The following is a 24,640-nucleotide window of genomic DNA, read 5'->3' as shown; positions in this document are numbered from 1 at the left end:
ATGGGGGCTCCTGGTCCTTAAGCTTTGGAGGAGTGGCATGCTAGAAGACAGAACTAGCCTGTTCAGTGAGGCGTACTTTCTTTGGAATTTGTGATCTAGATTTACGTTTTTGGGTGCACAAATCCTTCAAAAATTTGGCATAAGCAGGGACCTGTTTGATTGCGTCTAGAAGGGAAAGATTAATTTAGACTTGCTTAAACAATTCCAACATCTCGTCGAGTCTTCCTCCCTTCTTATCTGTAGGAATAGGGGCTTTCAGGGCATCCGAAAATGGAGCTTTAGGCAAGTAAGATGATTCCGGTGCAGTTGGTTCATTTTCTATTTTAAGGTCCTCTTTGTTCTTGGGTGATTTGGCTTCGGTTAGAGGTTTAGGGTCGGTCTCATTGGTTTTACTAGTGTGTTCAATGACCTTCCCACTTCTCAGAGTCATGATTGATTTGGCGTGTTCAGAAAAAGCTTCTGGGGTATTAGAGCTCTCAATCACAAATTGTCCTCTTGGGTTGCTCTCGGGTTGGCTAGGTAATTTTTCTCCTTCCCTCCTACTGAATGCAGTCGCTAGTTGACCTATTTGGGTCTCTAGCTTAGCAATGGATTGTGTGTGGGAGTTAAGGGTCTGAGTGTTGACTTCTAATCGTTCTAGTGCTTTCAGAATTTTTTCCTCAAAAGTTGAGCTGTGACCAGTAGTAGACGGTTGAGGAGCATTTTGAAATTGATGGTATGGTCCATGCCTATATGTTGGGTCCTGATATTGAGGTCGAGGTGCGGCAGGGCCAACCACTGGTTTGGTCTCCAGAAAAAATTTGGATGGTTTCTCCAGCCGGGGTTATAAGTGTTCGAATATGGATCGTTTCCTGGTCTGTGAGCTTGTTGGACTTGAGCTTGCTGAACCTGCTCGTGCACAAACTCAGAAAATTGAGGTGCGGTTGGGCATTCACTAACAAAATGGTTCGGACTTGCACACAATGCACAAACTTCTTGGATTGGGTTAGGTGGAATCGAGGATTATCCAGTATTTAGAAGACAGTCTAATTTTTGGGACAGTTCATCTACCTTACTGTGGATATCTATAACGTTTTCAATCTGATAAATTCTACTTCTTTTTTTGTTGAAGCATGGGTTGTTCTCTAGAGGTGGCAGACATATGATGTAGGGAATTCTCACTAAGTGTTTCAAAGAGCTGCCAGGCTTCATCCTCACTCTTTAGCATGAATGTCCCACCACATGATGCATCAACCATTTGTCGGTGTTTCTCCGATAGACCATCATAAAAACACTGACAAAGTTGGCATTTAGGGACAGCATGGTTTGGATATTTACGAATGAGATCCCTTAACCTTTCCCATGTCTCATGAAAAAGTTCACCCTCCAATTGGGAAAAACTAGTGATAGCTTTTCTAATTTGATTTGTTTTTCCAATTGAAAAGTATTTCTTGAGAAATTCTCTCTAAAGATGATCCCAAGTTGAAATGGTTATAGAGTCTAAGGAGTTTAACCAATGCTTGGCTTTGTCCTTAAGTGAGAAAGGGAACAGTTTCAACCTAAGGGCATCATCGGAGAAGTTTTGAATTTTTACTGTGGAACAAATTTCAAAAAATTCATCCAAGTGTTTGTATGGGTTCTCGTTACTAAGTCCATAGAATGATGGCAATATTTGAATAATGCTAGACTTAATCTCATATTGGGTAGCTTTTACTGGAGGTGCTTGAATGCATGGAGAGTAGGTATACGAGGATAGAGTGAAATATTCTCTCAATGAGCATGGAGGATTAGCCTCACCAGGTGCAGCCATGTTTCTAACTCGGATAGTCCTAAGAGTCTTTTCTAATTCTTCGTCTAATGATTATAAGTCGGGTTTTAGTGATCGTCGACCTAACATGCAACTAAAAGGTCTATGTAGGACTATCCTAGTCTGTTAAGGATTATTATTATTATTATTATTATTATTATTATTATTAAGAGGAGAAGAGAAGATAGAAAAGAGTTCTAAAGAAGAGATCCTAAGAAGTCCTAAAACTAATAGAAGAATTAGTTGTGGTTAGATTTTAATTACAATCAAGTTAGCACGCAGTGGACTCTCTATCCTAAAGTTATCCTAGTTCTAGACAGCTCCTAACTGTAGTTAGCCTTCAAGCCCTCCAAGTCGGAGCTTGACCAACCAACTGGCCAGATAAGTGTAAGGTCGGTGGGAGTCCCCCCGTTGCTTTCCTTAGACACCAATTAAATTGGTCAGATCAGCGAACGGAACCAATTAAAAACCACCTTCTTTCGGACCCAGTCGTCCCGCAAACCACTTGCCTAGACACCAGCTAGCTGACCAAGTCTAACCTGGTTCAACTCTCAGGGTCACTTGTCCTAATGAGCTCGAAATCCTTAGGGGTCAACGTCTAATTAATTTTAGATTAAGGTCTAGGTTATACAAATGCAAGGAAGTGATTTGTGGGCCAAGGAGGGTGATCAAATCCCCACTTTATCTTAGTTAATAGGTTGCACCCTTAAAGTTAATTATGAAGATGCAATGCAAAGAAACAAGGTGTCCAATTAAGTTAAAAATTTTTATATTTGAGGTTACGCTATTTTAGTTAAGTGTTATGAAATGTCAGTGTTTTTTTTTTTTTTTAATTCAATCATGCCAAGGTTCTCGGCAACGGTACCAAAATTTGATGCGTAGTCGTTGATAGCACCAAAAATAACTCTACTCACTACGTAGGTAGGATGAGTTGAGATCGTATCCTCAGGGACCTTGGGCTAAGTTGAGATTGCAAAATAAAAGAAAGAAGCGTTGTTTTGATTTAGAAAATAAATTATCTTAAAATTGATGTAATTAGAAAATAAAAAGCTCGGGAGTTTTGAATTAATTTTGCACTAGTAGAGTTGTATCTCTTTTTTTTTTTAATTAAATAGATGCGATTAATCTTAGAAAAAATACGTATCTTTCCTCGGCACACCCCATACTCGTAGATCATGGTGCGTCTCCGAAAAGTACTAGGTAAACAACTCTTCTTTCCTTGGCACGTTTCGTACCCGTAGATCACGGCGTATCTCCGGAAAGTAAAAGTTGTTCCTAATATTAATCTAACAGGAAAGCATAAATAAAAGGATATGAAAGAGAGCAAATAAAGAACTCATGACGATTTAAATAAAAAGCATAATCTTTATTGCATATAAAGAAATACAAGAAAGTTTAGAACAATAAACCCACTCTGTGTTGTTACAAAATTTCTTCTCCACTCCCGAGACTGCTAGCCTAGCTGCTCATGGAGTAGTCTCTTTCTCTTTCTCTATGCAAGGCTCTAGAAGAATTTCTGGGATGATCCTCAAATGGGAGTACAAGAGCCTTTTTATAGGTGTTAGGAGGGAGGAGTTTTACATGGTTTTTAGATGTGGGACTAAAGAAAATACTAAGGACTAAAAGATGGATGGATGAGATGGAAAGATCAGAAGCAGATAAAGAAAATACAAATTCTTCCTCTTGAAGTATTTTTAAGTATTATATTTTTTTCTTTAATTTTCAGATCCATCTGCTATCATGAGCGTCCGTCTGTTCGTCACTGTGTCCGTCAGCACAAACTCCCCGCGAACCCGCAATGCCACGCGCCCGCAATCTTCTTTCACGGACCCGTTAGCTGTTAGGAAACCAAACCACTTACGTTCCTTTTTGATTAGAAAATTACAAAAAGAAACTTTTGTTCTTTAAAATGACGCCTATATCCTTTTGGATTTCTTGCATAGTATCTTCATTTTCTATAATACCGTATGCATCCTTCTTTTATTTTAATTTTATTTTAAGTTCAATTTTTTTTCAAACTTGAGTCTTTTTGATCTGCGAATCGGACTCTTTGTATCGGCGATCACCTTTCCTGTAAAACATAAAAAGAAGTATCAAATTCTTAATAAATAAAATAAATTAAATATAATTTTCTGCTTTAAATGACTTAAATTAAGTGTTTATCAATACATCATAAAATTACTGACTGAAAAATGGTAAATCCATTATGACATCAAATAACAAACATAAGCAAAGAAAAACATGGTCTAGATATTGAAGCTTTAAGTTATATAAGCAAGTATAATATAAGAAGCAAAATCCATACATAATCTGGAGATATATCAATTCTGCACATCCTACATCTAGAAAACCTTGTAATAGGAGCTTTTCCACTATGTAATTTACAAAATTACAACTTGGTCAAGTTGTAGTTAAGAACGAAAATACAATGCTTTCTAGCTGGCTTGGCACTAAAGACGTAAATTAGGATTAGGGTTTTGGTCAAGGAGTGGGACTAGACGTGGGAGGAGAAAGGAATAGAAGAAAAGAACAGATCAAACCTCGAAGAAACAAGAGCGCACCGGTGGCGGCAAGAGGGAGGGCTCCAAAAGCGGAAAGGAGAGGCGGAGAGGGATCAGAGACCAGATCGACCGATGATGAGAGAAGAGGAGAGGAGAGGTCGACGCCATCGATCATCGGCAAAAGGTGGAGGATCGAAAGCGATGGCAATGAGAGGGGAGCCAGGGAGATCCACCAAAGGCTAGGGTTTCTCAACTATTTTTTTTCATTGGATTATCGAGGGAGTCCATGGCCATTGGGGTTAATGGATCATCAGGGTAATCAGAATGGGAGAAGCGAAAGATAAGGGGCATTTTAGAAAATTTAATTTTAAATCCTAGAATAGGCTTTGAATCCGTAGAGGAGACCCATAAATGAGCTTTAGGAGTATTGGACCATTCTCATTCCTCTCTAGAATGAAAATCGGAATGGAACTCCTCCCAACCAAATGGTTGAAATGAGAGTCATCCATTCCTATTCCGATTCCGAATCTCATTCCTCCCAACCAAACAACCCCTTATAGTTTCAATTGTTGAGCTAGATATATGCCAAGATAAGAATCCTAATTCATTTCATTCTATCACTATTTACAAATTGACTTTATTTGACTGGCATTAAAAGTGGATAGGAGTTGGATGAAATTAACACATAGATGGTGTAAAGAGTATGTTAATGGAGTTAAGGAGTTTATTGAGTTTACGAAGGATCATATGGGTCAAGATAATATGGGCCGGTGTCCTTGTCTTAAGTGCATGAATACATATTACAAGCATTTGGATGAAGTAGAAGATAATTTATATATAAATGGAATTCAAGATACTTATACACGGTGGATATTTCATGAGAAAAATCCATCTTCCCATGGTACTTGTCCCACTGAAATAGTACCAATAATGATGCATGGGGTAATGATGGAATGATAGATAATGAAGAAGAGGAAGAAAATAAAACATTGGATGTGTTGAATAACTTTTAAGGGGGGACTTTCACAAATATTAGGGATACAGACAAAACTGATAGCCATCAAGCTCCTGAAAGAGATGTAGGAAATTTTGATAGATTGTTAAGGGAAGCACAACACGACTTGTATTTAGGTTGTAAGAAATTTTTGATATTATCCTTTATTGTAAAATTGCTTTATATGAAAGTGCATAATCATTGAAGTAACAAATCATTTGATATGTTATTTGAGTTATTGAACGATGCTTTTCTTGAAGGTACAGTACTCCCAAAATCATATTATGAAGCTAAAAAGATCTTACAAGACTTGAGATTGGGGTAAGAGTGCATTCATTTTTGTAAATATGATTGTACATTATTTTGGAAGGAGCATAAAGATAAAGATGAATGTCTAGTGTGTAAAACATTTAGATGAAAAATAAATGATGGCAAGGGTAAGAAGATTCCTCATAAGATCCTATGCTACTTTCTATTGAATTCAAAGTTGCAGAGATTATTTATATCAAGGCTTACAGTTTTGGATATGAGATGGGATGCCAAAAAACATGTTAGTACTGAAGAAATTTTAAGGCATCTGGTCAATGCTGAAGCTTGAAAATATTTTGATAGAGAGTATCCTGTGTTTGCAAATGATCCCCATAATATCAAACTTGATCTTGCAACTGATGGTTTTAATATATTTGGTAATATGAGCAATTCTTATAATATGTGGTCGATGATACTTATACCATATAATTTACTGCCTTAGAAAATCATGAATGAGCCATTTCTTATGTTATCATTGCTAATTCTTGGACCATAGGCTCCGGAAAAGATATTAATGCTTATTTGTGGCCTTTGATAGATGAATTGAAGAAGCTATGGAAAAATGGTGACACATATGATGCCTTAACTAAACAAATATTTTCCTTAAAGGCAACTATTTTGTGGACTATAAATGATTTTTTTGCATATGGTAGTTTGTCAGGTTGAAGTACAAAAGGATATATGGCATGTCCATATTGCCATGAGCAAACATCATCTAAGAGATTGAGTAAAATCTATTACATAGGCCATCACCAATATTTTCCTTTAGATCATAATTGGAGAAAGAGTAAACTATTTGATGGCTAGCTGGAGGCTCGATCCAAACCACAAAAGTTGCCTGTGGAAAATATGTTGCAATAATTGGATCGACTTCAAGATTTGAAATATGAAAAGCATCCAAATATGAGGACAAAAAATGTACTCCTAAAGAATTAAACAAGACTAAAAAGGGTATATTCTTTGAGTTATCGTATTGGTATAAATTGAAATTGTGTCACAATTTTGATGTGATACACATAGAGAAAAATGTTTGTTATAATATTTTGGGAGCAATCCTTAATATTAAGGAAAAAACAAAGAATACTATTAAAGCACGAATAGATTTGGTTGACATGAAAATAAGGAAAGAGCTACACTTACAACCATCGAAAAATAGATTTGTAAAGACCTTGCATGTTATATATGGAGTCAAAGGGAAAAGTAAGCCTTATTAGAATTCTTGAAATCTGTTATGTTTATTGATGGCTATGCTTCAAACATATTAGGATGTGTAAGTATGGAAGATGGTAAGATTTTAGGGTTAAAAAGTCTTGATTGCCATATGTTGTTGAAACGATTGCTACCCATTGGAATATGTGGACACTTACGTGAAGATGTAGTCACTGCACTAGTTGAGTTAGCAAATTTTTTCCAGAAGTTATGTGTGAAGACATTGAACATCAAAGAATTGGACATATTATAAAAAAAGGTGGTTATGATACTATGTAAATTGGAAAAAAATTTTCCACCTACGTTCTTTGATGTTATGATCCACTTGATAGTTCACTTACTCGGAGAAGCCAAACTTGATGGGCCAGTCCAAAATCGATGGACGTTCCCAATTGAATGCTAATGTTTAATTTAATGTAATAATTTAATTAATAATTGTGTTAGCATTTATGCACTTTGACAATATCAAGTGCTCATTATGTGAGTTTAAACAGAAATCTGGATGACTTGCAAGATTATGTGGGCAATAAAGCTCATCCAGAGAGATCAATCACTGAAGGTTATATTGTGCATGGATGTTTAATATTTATTTTAATATATCTTCATGAGATTGAAATAAAATTTAATAGAGATGATAGAAATTATGAAGGGGTTTAGAAGAAGCAAGGAAAGTTATCTGTTTTCTCATACAAAGTTCATCCATTTGGATATTTAAAGACTCAATCTCAAACACATAGTAATCGTGATGTTATTGTTGAGAGGTTTGTTTCAGAGTAGGGTTTATTGTTAGAAATTTTGCCCTACTCTAAGTGCTTGGTTGGACTGAGATTATTGAGGACGATAAGAATCCTCTTTACGACCATATATTGGTAAGAAATTGTTAAGACTTTTTATATTTATATTTTTGTTGATAAGTACTTATATAAAATTATTTTTTTATATTGATATTTGCATAACATTGGTTATGTTTTTTTTTTTCCTCAAACAAAGTTTAATATTGATCTCAATGAGCTACATGTGAAGTTATATTGTGAGAGAGTGATGCTAAAAGCCTATAGGAATTTTTGGCATACTCTACATAGATATTATAAGAAATTTGATACTCCTAATGTGGTGTGGTGATACCAATGTACTCCAAGATGATTGGGATTTTCTGTGTAACTTGTTTGAAGAAGAAAAATTTCAGGTATATCAAAGTTGGTTCTTGTAATCTTTCTAAATAAACCATGTATGTGAGCTAATATTTGTTATATATTTTAAATGAAGCAACAGGCTGCTGTAAATTTTGCCAATCAAGTCAAAAGTTGTATAATCATCGTATGTGCTCAAAATTATTTGTTTCTGCACGTTATGCCCAAGTATGTTGTAATTATGAAGTTATGTTATGAAAAAGAACGTACATATTATTTATCATAATATGTGGATTAACTGTATCTTTGTATTCATGTTTTTACAGAGAGATTCAGAGATTGGGGAGGACCCAGACAGAATTGAGTTCTTCAAGCACACAAGATACAATAAGAAAAAGGGATGGATTTTAGGTGAGGCTGAATCAAGATATGTAAGAAAATAACTAATTATATTTATTTTTCTTTAATTATTCATGATTCAAGATATTTTTATTTTTAATTATGGAATCGGATGATGGAATTGCAAGCCTAGTCTAGTGAAGAAGGATCTCAACTACTAACTCAAGACTAAATCTGTGATATAGTTCTTGGGACATGATCAGAGTATGTATGTGGACTCGAGTATGGGCCGAAACCTATTAGCTCATCATTCAAAACTAAAGCTTTAGAGTCTTATAGCAGAGAGTTGTGTGAAGAGTTAGCAACATAGCATGAATTGATTCAGATAATGGAAGCTCGACAATAGTCGATGCAAGCTTGATAGGAAGTGTTGGAGTTGGTGAAGAGACTGTTGTCACCATCAGCTTCCTCTGCTTCATTTGCTGTGTGGGAAGTAATGCATACTAATTGATAATCCTTAATAAGAATGTACTTTATTTATGCCTCCTGTCTGGCAGAGATAGATCAACTGATTGTCAAAGATTATTTATTGTTGGTTGAGATGGTATAGGAGCTAGTGATTGTTGACTTGTTAGTATGGATATTGGCATGTTGGCATAATGGTATGGATGTGATTGTGGTATAGATGTGTATGTGGTTATAGTTGTGGTATGGATGTTAACTTATTAGTATTATTTGGGATTTGGTTGTGGTTATTGACGTAATAGTACGGATGTGGATACTATTTTGTTCTTTTGAATTTTAGTTGAGTTCAAATATTAGTAGAAATGCTGCCGAATTTTAGTCATAGCTTTTAGTTTTAAACTAAGTTGTATTATATATGTCAATATTGCAAATTAGAAGATGTTGGCCATCAAAGAAGATTTCAAGAATTGGGTCAAGGACTTATTTGAGTTTAAGACCTTTTTTAATTTTATTGGACATGTAGTACCTTTTGGCTATGTATGATTAATGACACTATGGAGGGCTTTATTTCTTATATACTATGTTGACAAAAGTGACACAGAGGATTTGTATTACTGTAATGTGATTTTAGATTTTATATAATGATATATTAAATGATATTTATTTGTTGTAATATTAGATTTATTAATGAAACTGGTAAATTTAAAATTAGTCTTTAATGACAAACTTTTAGCGGCGATATTATTTTGTTGTAAAAAATATAAATATATTTTTTTTGATGATAAATTTTGCTGCAAAAAAAGTTAGCGGCGAATATTTTTTACCACAAAAAAGATTGGCAAACTCCACTGAGACTTTTAGCAGTGACAAAAATTATCATCAAAAGATATATACTTTTTCTGATGATACTATTTAGCCATCAATACTATTTAGCAGTGACAAAATGTCACCACCAAAAATATCCTATTTTACATAAGAATTTTTTCCGGTGACTATAGTCATCATTAAAAGTTATATTTTTTTCGGTGACACTATATTCACCGCTAAAAGTCACTATTTTTTAGTGAAAATTTTTGCTGCTAAAAATTTCCACCTTTAGTAGCAAAATTGTTCACCGCTAAATATGTATTCAATTTTTATTTTATGATAAATATATTAATAATGCGGTGAAAGATATGCCCTTTAATTGCGATTGTGGTCGCCCCAAAAAGTCTATATTTTCCAACGGTATAATTTTTGTCACAAAGGGTGTTGTCTTTTGCGGCAAATATTTACTTCACCGCGAAAAACATCTCCTAACGTGTATTTTGCTGTAACTTCCCAGCTATCTATTTTTCGTCGCTAAAAATCTTTTGCAGCCATATTTGAATTTTTTGTTGTGACTTTTTTACCGCAAAAACTAAATTTTCTTTTAATGAGTTTGCAAGTTCCCTTCGATATCTTAGATCTTGGACAGCATCCAATTCTAACCACGTCAATATCTGGTTGGAGTCTCACAGCAACACTGCTCTCAACATTACAAGCCATGGAGTCAAGGAAAGCCTGTAGGATCCTCAATGCTGAAGGATGAGGTGATGGAGTTCTTCAATCATGCCCAATTATCATCTCGAGGTCTTGCGTTCCTTGCCCGTTAAATTATTTGTTTTGGGTTAATCGGTGTTCTTGGGCCACTGGAACATGTATTGCACGCATAGAGTTGTGATTATTTTTTAGCGTATTGAGCCATGCTCCTCTTTTTTTGAAAAAAATGGTTTAACTTCATATAAAACTTTGAACTTTGTATCTATATTTAATTTAAACCCTGAACTTCAATTTCTAAAAATTCTTGGACTTCCAAACTTCTAACCTGTTAACGATTGGACCCTTACAACAGTTAACTAAAACATTAAATGTGTAATGGAAAATCTCGCATGTCTTGCACGTGCCCTCGTTCCAAACGTTCGGAACAGAATTGGTGCCATTGTAAAAAAGAATAAAAAAAAGGTTAGCAAGCTAATATGTAGCCTTCATTTGCCACCAACCTTTTTCCTCCAAAATAGAAACTCTCAGCCTGCTTGGAGGTTTTGTTTCACGGAGCAAAAAATAAAGTAGTGCAGTAGAAAGAGAAGAAAAAAAATGATAGAGTTTGAGCTTTGGCAATGGTTGCAGGCTCGTCTAATTCATGCTACCGCCCTCTCAGTGTTGATGAATGACATTGTGGACTGCCAATGGTTAAGTGCACCTTATGGAACCCAAGAATCTTGGGAGGAGATTTTATGGCTGTGGTCTGTATGGTCCAGTCGATCCTCTTAGTGGGTGTGATGCATTTAAATGAAGAGATTCTAAAATATGTGCAAGACCAAAATAGATTATCTCTAGTTTGCCGCAAGCAAAAGACTCAGAGACTTAAGTGAGGAGGCTAAGAAGATGGGAATATCAGCAAAGAAGTCTACCAGGTGATGTTGAGAGACTATGTGAAGAAGTGCAAAAGATTAACCACTTTGCTAGCCAAAAAAGAAGAGGCACTAAATAGGGAAGATGGTAAAATTTCAAGAATGCGTAAGGCCATCCATGAAGGTTATTATAACGAGTCAGAGAGCAAAAGAAAGATGTCTATGTTCGGTTTTGGCAATAATACTTGAGTTGATTTTGAGATTACCATGTGGTATAAGGGATGTGCTCTAAATCCCTTAAGTGGGCAGCTCTCTCTCCCCTTAAATTATTGTGAAGTACCATGTTTCTATAATCTATTAGTTATAGTTTTAGTAGGCTTCTGTAGGTTGGGTGAATATCTGTAAGCGCACATGTTGCCTTTGTATCTAAGTTGTAAAATGAATGGAGTTTACCATCTGTTGTACCTATTTTTTTGTTCATGCTATTTCAATCCTGGTGCTTAATTAGTTAATTTTCTATACCAATCCTGATATAATTTAATTCTGTTTGATGAAATCCAGAACATGTAATAAAGTGAACAAAATTGATACGTTGGAACATGTAATAAACTGAAATTAGGGAACCATCTTGCTATTAAAATTAAGGAGAATATGTTGCTAAGCTAAAATTAAGGAGAACATGCATAATTTAATTCTGATTGGGTACTTATCATCATGGCATATTTAGTCAAAAAGCCACAGGCATCCCAAATTTCTACGTACTGATTCTCTTAGTATCGTCTCCCAACTACACAATAAGATCCCCAAGTCACTGAAAAAAAAAAAAAAAAAATCCCAATTGGCAAAGTGTCCGCGTTGCACAAAAAATACACTCTTACAAAAACATTCCAATGTCTTGACACCAAGTCACAAAAACACCAAACAAGGTCAAGTCTCCTGCTACTTACCGATTGATTTTCCTTCCAACTGGTCTGAATCTCTGCTATGCATGCTACTAATAGCCTCCAATTCACCGATTGTCATGCAATCCTTTCCTGTCAATTGAAAATCTGCAGGTGTCACCCTTCTTATTGGTACTTGAGAACTTGAGCTACCATGAACTGGTACGAAGTTGCTACTTGTCTTGAACTGCGGCTGAGTTGACTGATTTTATTGGGTACATGTGTGACTTGGTTGGATGAATGGTTGGTTGTCTTGTGACGGCAATACAATGAAATAACCATAGAAATATGTCGTTGGTATATAAAATTTCACACTAAAGGTATTTTTTTTTTTTTTTTTTGAAGAGGAGGGGTGGGGGTAGAACTTACTCTTCTATCTCACCAGTTAATGTCGAGGCTGCACTTAGTGTCTAAGCACTTAAGGTTAATGCACTTGAAGTTATGTTGTTTCTCCTCACATGGGCATAACTGCCTTATATGGTAGTTATACAACCTCAGGCATCGTAGATAACGATTAGGATTTAGGGAACTTAATAGTAATTTTAAAGCTTTTGAGGCATTTGGTGCTTGCGTACATGCTTCTGATGCTTTTCCTTATCTTTTCTTTAGCCAGCATTGGTGTTAACCTTTGTTCATTCTTGCCCTCAGGTAGAAAAGCATTGCCACCAACAAAACCCCTACGTATGGATCAAATTCAATTCATGTTTGAACTCTATACAAATACAATTAATTCTAATGATCTATCCAACTATAGGGATTTAACATTTTCTTTTGATCCTAGTTTAATCTTTATTAATCAGGCATTTGAATTCAGAGCATAACTTTAATCTCAAATTCTTAGTTAAGCATTTTATCAATACTAATCTCGTTGGCTTGTATTTTAATCCTAATTATAACACAAGCATGGACTAGTTAGTTTATATATATATATATAAATAGATCTTAATCGAGACCTTGTACTAATGTTTATCATATGATTGAAGAAAGTTTAGATTCAAAATTTGAATGAGAGATATTTTATTTCTTGAGCTCCTACACTAAGGATGTAGGGAGATTTGGGATTAGTACCTGACACTCAATATTTTGAAGGTATATATTTTTTTGATAAGGGAGGATGAAAGAGGGTTAGAATATAATGCCCGGTAAAATCAAGATACAGAGAATGCTTCCTCTATTATTCTTTTTGATTATTTCTCTACTTACCATCCAAGGATGCATGCCAGCCAAGGAGGCCTGGAGATCCTATGGCCACCTTCCATCCTCAGCTAGGATCACTTATTTTCCTTGGCTAACCTTACTAGGCTTCATCCTCTCCTTTTTTGACCTATGCCAATCAAAGAAAGACCAACTTCCATCGCTGTTGGAGCCAAGTGGCTCCCATTCCTTTCTCATTGATGCTAGTAGAGGAGGGGCCGATTGCACCCCTCCTTCCTCTTTTCCTCCTTTGCTTATCCTAAAGCTTTGAGCTAGCATATATAGGAGCTCTCTACATCAACCTTTGCTAGGCAATCAATCGGGCTTATTTTCTCCCCTACCTGAGCCTTGTTTTAGATGCCAGATAACTTTGCCAATCACCTTCCTCTCTCTTCTCCTTGAATCTCTTCCTCATCCCTACCAGAAGTTGCGATGCTGGCATGCATGCTCACCGAACCCTGTCGTATGGGCAGCCGTTGATCTCAAACATGGCTTTAGTGACCTTGTTCAAAATAGAGATTTCCCTTTTTATCTATTTGGAAAAACACCAGTGAGACCACTCCATTTCCACCCTTTTTCTCCTCCTCCCCTGCATTGTTGTCTCTATCACCTTTAATGCCCGACGGTCCTTTCCTCCCCATGCTGTCACGCACCAACTGGCATACCTGCCAGACCGCACCATTTGATTTGATCATGTTGAGATATACCGACTGACTTCCATACACCGATTCAACCTCGAATCGATCTGATCGACGTCTGACTTTATCGATCGAACTGACAGACGACTATGACAATGACTATCGATAATGACTACCGACAATATCCGATCGAAGGTATGCCGGCCGAACAGACTCATACTGTTCCCGATCGATCGAACTGCCGAACCCACGTCACCGACTCACTTCGAGGGTGGCAGCCGACGCCCGACTTGCACAAGACACCAGATCAGCCGTCGGTGTCTCCGAATCACCACCCGACGATCCGACAGCCGAATACCGACGTACAGTTGGCCAGGCCATCCAAATATCGTACAACCGCTATGGACTGTTTTTCTGCCAAGGACATGCCGTACGACCGCTGTGGGATGTTGTCCTGCTAAAGACATAGATTAATGACCTGACAGTCCAAGTCGATTTGACAGTCCCCGATAATTTGATAACTCTCCAGTTGTCTAGACCATTAATGACAGGACCATACCGTATTCTATTATAAAATAAGGTAAGGCAACGGTCTTGATAAGCGATCTCAAGCTCTCTGAAGCGTCTTTAAGCTCTTGAGCTCTCTCTCTCTCCTCCATTGAACTCTTGATTTTTTACTATTGTTTAGTCTTTTTTCTGATAAGTGTGCAATATCGATGGTCGGACGATGGAGAGATTGACTGCAACAGGCCAAATTACCCATCCTCGATCATCATGTTTTATGAGAAAGCTCCATTTTTTCCTTGTTTTGGGTGCTCCACGGTTATTCTTTCCTGTCTTCAATGGAACTATGGATGCCGACGCACCCTAGGGGCAACGTGGCACGATCCTAGGATTATACCTTTTGAGATTCAGCCCTTTTCCCGTCTTTTCTTCGCCGACTGCCACATGTCTTATCGGCTTTGATCGACTACCGAGCCACCGATCTACCACTATAGTCTTATCAGATCCCTTGTGGCTTGAAGGTCTGCTTCGACCACCTTCCCATTTCCTCTTTCATCTCATTCCCATGATGCCACCATCACTCAATCGTGGATATTTATTTGACCTCAATAGATCAGGCCATCGATAACCTTGACCATGTTGTCCTGGTCAAGGTCAAGACCCATGCCTCTGACTAGTTCCCACATGGATTTGGTCATATTTATGACACCAGGCAAGACAACCTGGCTAGCCTTATACCTTATCCCTCCCTCTTCTTTTTTTTTTTTTTTGCTTCTAGCATGTGAACTAAACTTGAATCCTTGGATTGTGGTAAAAATTCTGATCCTCTAATTTAATTAATTTGATAAATTAATTAGGGTTAGTGAAGGTTGGGGAAAAAGTATGTAGGATCTGAGGTCAAAATTCCTTGGGTGGTTGGATACCTTGATTACAATTTATTAGTATTAGATTTTTGGAAATTATTAGGGGCACACGTGGGTTGGAAGATGCATTTTTGTCCTTGTTGTTAGCTAAATCCTCTAATCTAGAGAGATCCAGTGTTGTATAACCATACGTGGGCCCTCACAAAACTAGGAGACTCATTTGTGTGCCCTAGATTTAAAATAAATGGTATCTATCTTAGCTTTGGAGAGAGACACCTAATTGTTAATACATTCTATTTAGGCTGTGCATAACCTGGTTGGAGAGATATTTGTGCCTTGCCAGTTGAAGGTAAGTACCTCTACCCTTGTGATTTATCATATATATGATTTGCTTTATAATGTTTAATTCCATACCTGCATTTGAATATTAATCTGACTATTGATATTTAACTGTAAATATTATTAATGTTTGTGCATATTAGATGTTGTATATGCTCTGCATAAAATAAATTTATAAAATATCAGGTCAAGCATAAAATAATTTACTAGGGTATGGGCCGCATTAGAACATTTTCCATTTTGATAAGTCATGATGTTTTGCTCTCTAGCTTGATTTTGATTAAATGAGTTTAGGATCTAATCTTCTTTTAGATCTTTAGTATGGTGATCTTTTGTATATGTTAGTTAACAGTATGTTGCAGTCAAAAACTATTTTTAGATCACAGTAGTGGAGTGATCATTGGTGCATACTACTGTAAACATATTCTCTATGTGATTTAAGAGCTAGCTTTCTTTTGGGCCTCTAGTTGGACAATTATTGGCACATGCTGATAAATGATATACTATAGTTAGCATCTAATCTCTTTTGAGGCTTGTCATGGACCAATCATGGCCACAGTCATAAACACTAGAAGATAGTATGGATGGTTTAAGTACATTGATTTGAAAACTTATCTTTTCATTAGATGTATTAAGTATTTTTCAAATATATATTTTGTTCACTACAAAAAATCAGACTATTAGCCATGGCTAATTATCGTTGCTAATAATTATTTTGTCATTGCTAATAGTATTTACGACGGTGTGCCATCACTAAAAATCTAACGAAAATAATCTCATCGTTAATTATCATTATTAGCGACGATAATTCTCCTATCACTAATAATGATAATTAGCGACGTAGCGATAAATACCGTTGCTAATAATTTTAATTTTTTTAATAAAGTATTAAAAAACTATTAGTGATGGAAGTTGTCATTGCTACTACTATCACTAATATTTTTTAAAATTTTTAATTAAAATTTTAAGAAAATGTTAGTGATGGCAGGGCCATTGTTAATCCCTTCATTAATAGTTTTTTTAAAAAAATATAATTAAATATATTAAAATCTATTATACAATTATTTTTTAAAATCTATTATAAATAAAATAATAATTATTTAACATAATTATAATAAAAAAATAATTATATTATATTAAAAATATAAATTATATAATTTTATAAATTTATATTGCTTTACAAGTTTAAAAATTACATATATATAAAAAAAAATCATGTAAGATCTTCCTCATTGTCCTCCTCATCATTCTCCTACTCCTGTATGTTCTCTCCAGCAGTTGGTAGATAAGAGCTAGATGTCCCAACATCCTGTAACGAAGAAAAATAAAATATTATTAATAAGTTTTGATATGAAAGTGTATATATCGATGCGGAGATGTATATTTTGATATACTATTTTGATTCTCGAACAGATTATTTCTACATATTTCATTCGATGATATGAAGCTATAGTCATCTTCGACTTATTGTTTGGATGGTTAGATTAAATTTTTACTCCCTAAGTCTCTTTCCCAGACTCAAGCCTAAATATGTGAAGCTTCTAAAAATAAAAACTTAAAATAAGTAAAAAAAATTATTAATAGACTTATCTGCTGTGATGGCTATGATAATGAGCCCAGCTAATCATGCAAATGAGGATCTTGGAGAATCTCAATGACCGTATCATAGACGGCATCTCGAAAGCTCTGAGGTCACTGGCTCTAAAGCTTCTTTATGACCTCCTCCACATATGTGTTAGCCCACATTTGGGTCATCGAGCCTTAAGAGGAGGACATCGATGAAGAGTATCGAGCTGTTGGAAGATCGAAGCTATGACTTAATTCTATGATTTGGCTCCTACTCACCCCTTCAGTAGCCCTAAGCCATCCCTCGAGATCAAGAAGGGGCAGAGAGGATGGGTCCTCACCATGCTGCGATACGAGATATTTCATGCAATTCATCTATACAGTTTAAAAATTTATTAGTATATATATATCAGTGTATATAAAAATTTAATAAATAATATTTTAAATTTATTACCGTGATCTGTCGAGATCGAGGATCTAAGTAATCACCAATCCTCCTAGACTGGTGTGTGGCCTTCCATATCTACAGTTGCCTTGGTGCACAACCCAACTACCATGTCTATAATAAATAAATAATAAAATTAAATTAATTAAAAATATATATAGGATCAATTAAATATGTAATTAATTTAAGTGTAGAATTTTTATCAATCTATCGGCCATAATATGTGTGTCAATAAAGCCGCTAATGTACTTGATCAGATGCTGTTAGGTGGATCGATTCTATCATGTTCTCTGCCACCTACTAGAGTACTCCTCAGTACTCTATTAATCGCAGAGGGCCTCCCATATGTCTGCCCATATCCAATGATTTGTTTAAGACTTCCAGTCCGATGGTGATTCAAAACTGGGGTGCTATCTGGCGAACTACCTAAGGCTGTATAGTCCATCTTAGAACCTATGGATGGCCACCTCCTCAAAGATCTGATGGCCAGCCTCCTCATTTTGAGGAGTCTCGAATTGGTAGTACCCCTACAAGTAGAAGCAAGCGTATATTAATAAATAGAATACAAACCTACCATGAATTTAAAAATTAAACACCTTTGACTTACGAGGAATATCTTTCAGGCTGCATCATGAGCCCTCGACGGTCAACTGGAGAACTCGTTCACCAGCCTTGACATTAATCATCGGATGATCTTGATAATTACACGAGGCATCCCAATCTTTGTAAATACACTGCAAAATTAATTTTGAACAATAAATATTAAACTCTACAATGACTAAAGTTTAAATAAATTCAATGAACATATAGTACTTACCAGTGGTTCTGAATGTGGACGAACTCTCTATCCTTCGATCAAGTTGGAGGTGCCACGAGCTGAGTGGGTCCTCTACTACACCGCTGACTATGAGAGCTGAGCGCTGCTATGCGTGATTGTGGGATCATTGGTGACCCAACGACGTTCGAACCTGAGAGTATTAAGACATCATAAAGAATGTTATGTTAGATAATAAAAGATAAAATAACATAAAAAATATTTAAAATATTAGAGTTTACCATATAGTATGTGTGCCACAGAACCATGTGAGCTAGCTGCATGAGAGCTCTCTTCTCAACTATGATGGCTCTAGCCTCAGGAAGACAAGATCTATAATCTCTGTGTATCATATTGGATTAACTGTGTACCAAAAAAAAGTAACTATGCATTATATTAGATTAATCATGTACCAAAATAAAATAACTATGTATCATATTTATTTAACTGTATATCATGATACTTAACTTTGTATCATGTTTATAAAAATAATGTAGTATTTTGTATGCTTGGAGTAGGAAGTAACATTATAATGATTTGATTAGGAACTATGGTTGACACAAGTATTTAGCACCTGATGGAGTTTGACTTCTATCTTTGTAGCCATGCTGGCATAAAAATAATACTTTTTTTGTACTTCTTTCTTTTTTTTTATGCAGACCAATATATTATCATGCACTATTGGATGAGAATCATTTTTCTACTGATATATTGTAGATGCTAACTAATAATCTTACGTAATATATGATCTCTCTGATGAAGGATCAACATCAGTTGTGGGTCTAAAGATAGGTCTACTGTGGTGCGTCATTTGCCGTGGATCAAAGATAATGTTAAAGAAGTATATACTTTAATTAAATATAAAATTTTTAGGTTATAGATGCATCAATAGGTTAAATTTTAAGAAAATCCTAAAACCCTAAGGAATCAACTAGAGTTTAAACATTGAACTTAATTATAGATAAGAAATAGAAAGGAGATTAGGGCTCATACCAGTGGAGATCAAAGAGATTCTAGATTGATAAAACCACTCATGGATGTAATGGATGAAACCTTGATGATGTTGCAGCAAAAAATTTTCATGGAGAACTACTCGATGTAGATTGTATGATCATAAAGAGTACTTTATAGAGGAATCTTGATGAAATCAAAGATTTGTATGATGGGATTCCATCTATACTTAGTAAAGTCTTCACGTTGGAGTCAATCCCAAGATATTTTTAAGGACGTCTTACATGATTTGTTTCTATTTTGGAGATAGATGATGCCTAATATTTTCATGATGCCTCGTAATTTTTTTCACGTATTTAGGTGGCCATGCCTTGTTTTCTTTTTTTTCCATATTTTGAGATGGGTGACACCGATTTTCTTTTTTCCCACAATGCCTTATTTAGATAGGAGTCATTAGTTCCATATACTTGATGGAGCCCAAATCCCAATAGACTTGAGATGGAAAGTTCCATATACATGTAAGTATAAGTTCGAATTTTTTGTTAATATTTCATGACTCCTAATTTTTCTCTTATTTGTTTTGATGATGTATGAAGAGTTGATCAAGAATTGGAGATGTTATATACTTGTACACAATTAGTTAAATCATGATGAGGTTGTGGTGGTTTATGAACACATCGGTTACATTGTGAGGCTCTCACAGATTTAGAAATTTTAATTAGTTATGTTTGACATTTATCTTTCTAGTTCCTTCAATATCTATTTAATTTGGATTATCATCAGAAAAAATAAGAAGACAACCATAGAAATATACAAGTAAATCCATCAACATCCATCAGATTTTAGATATCATATGGGAATAAGAAAAAAGGCCCATAGTAATCTGTAAACCTATTTCTTTCAATATCCATTAATTAAGTTTGAATCATTATCAGAAAAAATAAGAAGGCAACCATAAGAAAAAAAAAGGCAACTATAAGGCTCGTAAAGATAGATCTATTATTATATGCAATATAATATTTTTAAAATTTTTAAAATACTAGATTTTTAAATAAAAGACATCATTGTAAATGGGAATGGTTGGGATGTGCATCCCATGCATATGGACTTGGAGCGTGCCAAACGACTAGACCGTGCGAGCACACTAGCATGGCATCTAGACAAATTTTATCCTGAAAGTTCCAAAATACCAAATGAGATTGCAAATAGGACTGGAAATATATCGGGGTGGGCTAGGCCACACCCCTTCTTGAGTCCGATCCAAAATTTTTTTTCAAACTTCAGGCCAGGCTTAGGGCTTAGAGTCTAATCACCACGTTGCTTTGGCTGCTAATGGGGTAAATAAGCAAGTCAGAACTAGTACGATGGTCCGATCTTGAACCCTTACCATCGAAGGCAGTAGAGCTAGTCTCATCGGAGAGCTTCCTAAAGTAGTTTCATCTTTCGAGAATAATATTAATTTAAATAATATTATTAATAATATTATTTAAATTAATAATATTATTAATTTAAATATTATTAATATTTAAATTAATAATATTTAAATTTAAATATTATTAGTTTAAAATTAATCATATAAATATAATTTTAAATATTAAAAATTTAAAAAGATGGGAATGGATTGTAGTGACGGCGATAGAGCCATCACCGTTGCAGCCGCTAAAAATCACCTAGCGGCTCCAATGGCGGTGTTGGTCCGACAGTGGGTCCAGCTCAGGTTCGATGGTGGGTCGGCAGTACGGCGGGTCAGCGGCATGGCACGGTGCTCTGACAATTAGGCATCCAAAGGGGGGAGGCCGGGGTGACGGTCCGATGGCTCGAGGAGGCAGCTCGGTGGCTTGAGGAGGCAGGCTGGAGAATCGAGGCTCGGGGAGGCGGTCGGTGGCTCGGGGAAGCTGGATCCAGTGGTGAGGAAAAGAGGGGGACTAGAGGCAGTTGGAGGGAGGCAGGCTAGGGGTTCAGGGAGGCAGTCAGGGCTCGGAGAGGTGAGAGGCAACCGAGGGGCTAGGGATCCAACAGACGGGGGCTCAGGGAGGCAGGCTGGGGGCTCGAGGAGGTGGCCAGGAGATCGGTGAGGTAGTCGGGGGTTCAGGGATGTGCTATCCAACGATAGGGGAAAGAGAGGGACCGAGGGCGGCCAGGGGGAGGCGGGTTGAGGGCTCGGGGAGGCGACTGGGGCTCGAGGAGGTAGAAGATGGTCGAGAGGCTCGAGATCCGACGGATGGAGGCTCGAAGAGGCGGCTGGGTGCTCAGAGAAGCAGGATTCGATGATCGATTGGCCATCGATGGGGAAAAACAAGATTTGGAGGCTTAGAGAGGGGGAAATTGTGGGGAGGGGGTCGGTCGCCTGTGAAAAAAAATGAGAGGCAGGTGGAGAAAAATAAGGGCATGCAATTAGATAAAAATTATAAGAACCAAGGGGTGGGAGGCGAGAATCAGGGGAGAAAATTTAATATTATTAGTAATGGCAAAATACCATCGCTAATAAGATAACTCCGTCGCTAATAATCCTAGAATCAAACTAAAAAAAATAAAATTACTTTTTATTAGCGGCGCAACTAGCCATCGTTAAAAGTTAAAAATACCATCGTTAATAAGTTTTTTTTATGATGGTAAATTTATTGGTTGTCATTTGCTGTTGGTAAAAAATATTATTTGTGACCACAAAATTGCTATCGTTAATAGCCATCGGTAAAAAAGATTTTTTTTATAGTGATTTTTCAACATGTTTTCATTTATAACAAAAAAATTTATATTGTCACAATTAGTATTTTATACATTTTATGCTTGATCAAGCTAGAGATAAAGATGACTTGCTTGGCTTTTAGCTCATTTTTTTTTGATTTCTCTTGCTTCTTTGTAAATGCCAATGAATAGTAAGGATGAGATCACGAGCCATGAGTGAGAGAACTAGGTTTTAGAAGAAATTTTTTTGTCATAAAATGTTATCTATTCTGCATAGATTGAGTTGAAAATAATATTGAACCTTGTTCTATGAATATTTATAATTTAAAGAAATTTATTATCTAAGTTTACCTTTATTGGTACTATTTAGAATTTTTCTTAAGCCCTGTATGTTCTATAGGTCAAACCCCACAAGGCATGTAGTTGTCTATCACATGCTATCTCATGCTAGTGGGATGAGGCATGACACCTCCAATGCTTAAGTCAGACAAACTTTAATGGAATGGCAAAGAGGAGATTAGAAAAAATATGCATGATTTATGTGAAAGGAGACTAAGAGAGCTATGTGACAAATAAATACTGGGCATAGACATCTGATTTGGTTGTTGCATGCTATGTTTGGGTTCTCGATCAAGATTATCAGAATTTCCAATGACATATCCTGCCTTAATTCCAAATAAGGGCTGCCCTAGATTCATTTGAATTGAGCTTCTCTATGTTTTCTCCATTTTGTATTGACTGGCAGGCTTTCAAGTGTCTATCACGTTCTGAACCCAGCATCCGAGTTGACCACATGACATGGCTACATGAATCCTAGAGCAATATCCTAAAAAACATACAAAACCTAAATAATAAAAAAATCCACAAGAATATCAAAAGAATTATAAAAATTTAACTATATTTAATAAACCAAACCAATCCATTTTTATTGAATAAGGTCTATAAGATTAAAATGATTATTTGGTATCAGAAAATCAACTAACTAGTTAGTGACTCCATCACTTGAACTCCAAACTCAACCCAACCAATGTAATTGTTAGAAATTATGTCCTAAAACCAATTGACTTATTATAAACAATTAAGCTCTTGTATATGAATTATTGATCAATAAATAAAAGTTATTTTGGTAATTCCATCATATTGACATCTTTCTTATAGAATTTTTAATTTTATGATGAAGTCTTTAGAATATAATACAATCGATAAAGGAAGATTTATCGAATAGTTCTTAAATATGTTCGTGATCAAATGATACATCATTAAAAAAATAATGATATTTATCGAATATAAGTCATTATGTACTATATAAATTGGTTGCCTCATAATCAAGGAGTATGGAGACACTGGTATAGTATACAGATAAGATGTAAGAGTACATCATCACTGAATAAGTAACTCATCTGCTGAGCACTCTGCTATCAAGAGCAGTATACGAAAGGTATGGATATAAGTGTCCCTTAGACCTAAGATTACTATAGTGATTTGCAAGTAATTCACTGTGCTTTGGCATCGGACTATCTGTATTTTTAATATAGTGAAGAAAAGCTACTAAGTACAATCAAGTACTTATAAAGTTTGTGTGTGGATTAAGATGGGATTGATCCCTTTAAATTTTAGAAAATAATGCATTACTGTATTTTAATTTAGTAAAATCTTGATCAGAATAATCCATGTGATAGATTTGAAAGGTTAAAATATAATGTAGATGACTCATTCAGGGTTGACAGTAAATCCTAGGTCGTCTTGAGCATTCAAAATCAAAGGAACAAATTATATGGTAACCATATGCATAGGTTCTTGAATATTACTTTACAAATATTTGATCTATCCAGACATCAAAAATTATTGCAAGATAGTAACTTCGATTAGTACAGAAAACTATTCCAATGCTGTCGATATAGTATTCAAACCTATGGAGTTATGCATAAAGTTAAGCAATGTAGGAAAGAATTGACCAAAGTCTATATATTCAATTTAGAAGTATATGATTTGATTGAACAAATAGATTAGCTTAATTAAGAATTAAGTTAGAGATCATACGAGACTAAATAGTGGACTATGTCCTACTAGCACTGGACATGAGGTGCAGGTTTAACTTCGAAGATGATAATGATCTAATTTATGATCCAAGAGATTCATAAGAGATTAAATTTGAGTCCTAACTAATTTCAGATTTGATTTGATTTAATTAAGGCTAATTAGGTTAAAAATCTAAGTTAGACTTAGATCTGAATCCTAATTAGATTGGGATTGACAGTCTATTCAAATTTGATTTGAATCAGGTTCGAATTGGATTCGATCTGTGTCCAATTTGGATTTGATCCATAGAGTCCCAAATATTTAGGACTCTCTTTCATAAGTGACCAACTAGAAGGGAGGGGGCACTGATTACTTCCACCTCTTATTTTGTGCGCGCGTGAAGGAAGTTCATGGATGGATTGGCGTCAATCCCTTCTTCATTCGGTTGCTTAGTTGGATAAGGTTAGGAGTCCTAACTAATTAGATCTTTTGATCAGATATGGGCATCCAACCTATTTAAAGGGAGGACCTTAACCACCGGTGGGAAGCCTTGAATTTGTGCGACAAAAGAAAAGG

General features: G+C 35.7%; 1 protein-coding gene and 1 non-coding gene across 12 annotated transcripts in view; both read left to right on the top strand.

Annotated features, from left to right (window-relative positions):
- LOC105034435 (uncharacterized) overlaps positions 1–10,519 on the top strand; it is a 23,773-nt gene extending 13,254 nt beyond the window's left edge. For 2 of the 11 annotated variants that reach the window (XR_012136907.1, XR_012136906.1), the window contains exon 3: positions 8,256–8,455. Coding sequence is in view for 5 of the 11 variants with exons in the window: in XM_073248807.1 (XP_073104908.1) it covers positions 5,542–5,602; positions 8,256–8,340 (146 nt within the window). In the remaining 6 variants the exon portion in view is untranslated. Of the gene's footprint in view, positions 1–5,541; positions 5,603–8,255; positions 8,490–8,513; positions 8,951–10,160 lie in introns of those variants that run through there. The other 9 variants (XM_073248807.1, XM_073248808.1, XM_073248806.1 and 6 more) reach the window with 9 other exon arrangements.
- Positions 1,296–1,401, top strand: LOC140853876 (small nucleolar RNA R71). The gene has a single exon (XR_012137019.1). It is a non-coding gene; the product is annotated as a small nucleolar RNA R71 (small nucleolar RNA).
- Positions 10,520–24,640: the final 14,121 nt, after the last annotated feature.

Source organism: Elaeis guineensis, chromosome 14 (genome assembly GCF_000442705.2).
Source record: "Elaeis guineensis isolate ETL-2024a chromosome 14, EG11, whole genome shotgun sequence".
Taxonomy (NCBI): Eukaryota; Viridiplantae; Streptophyta; class Magnoliopsida; order Arecales; family Arecaceae; genus Elaeis; species Elaeis guineensis.
This window is presented reverse-complemented; position numbering and strand designations above follow the sequence as displayed.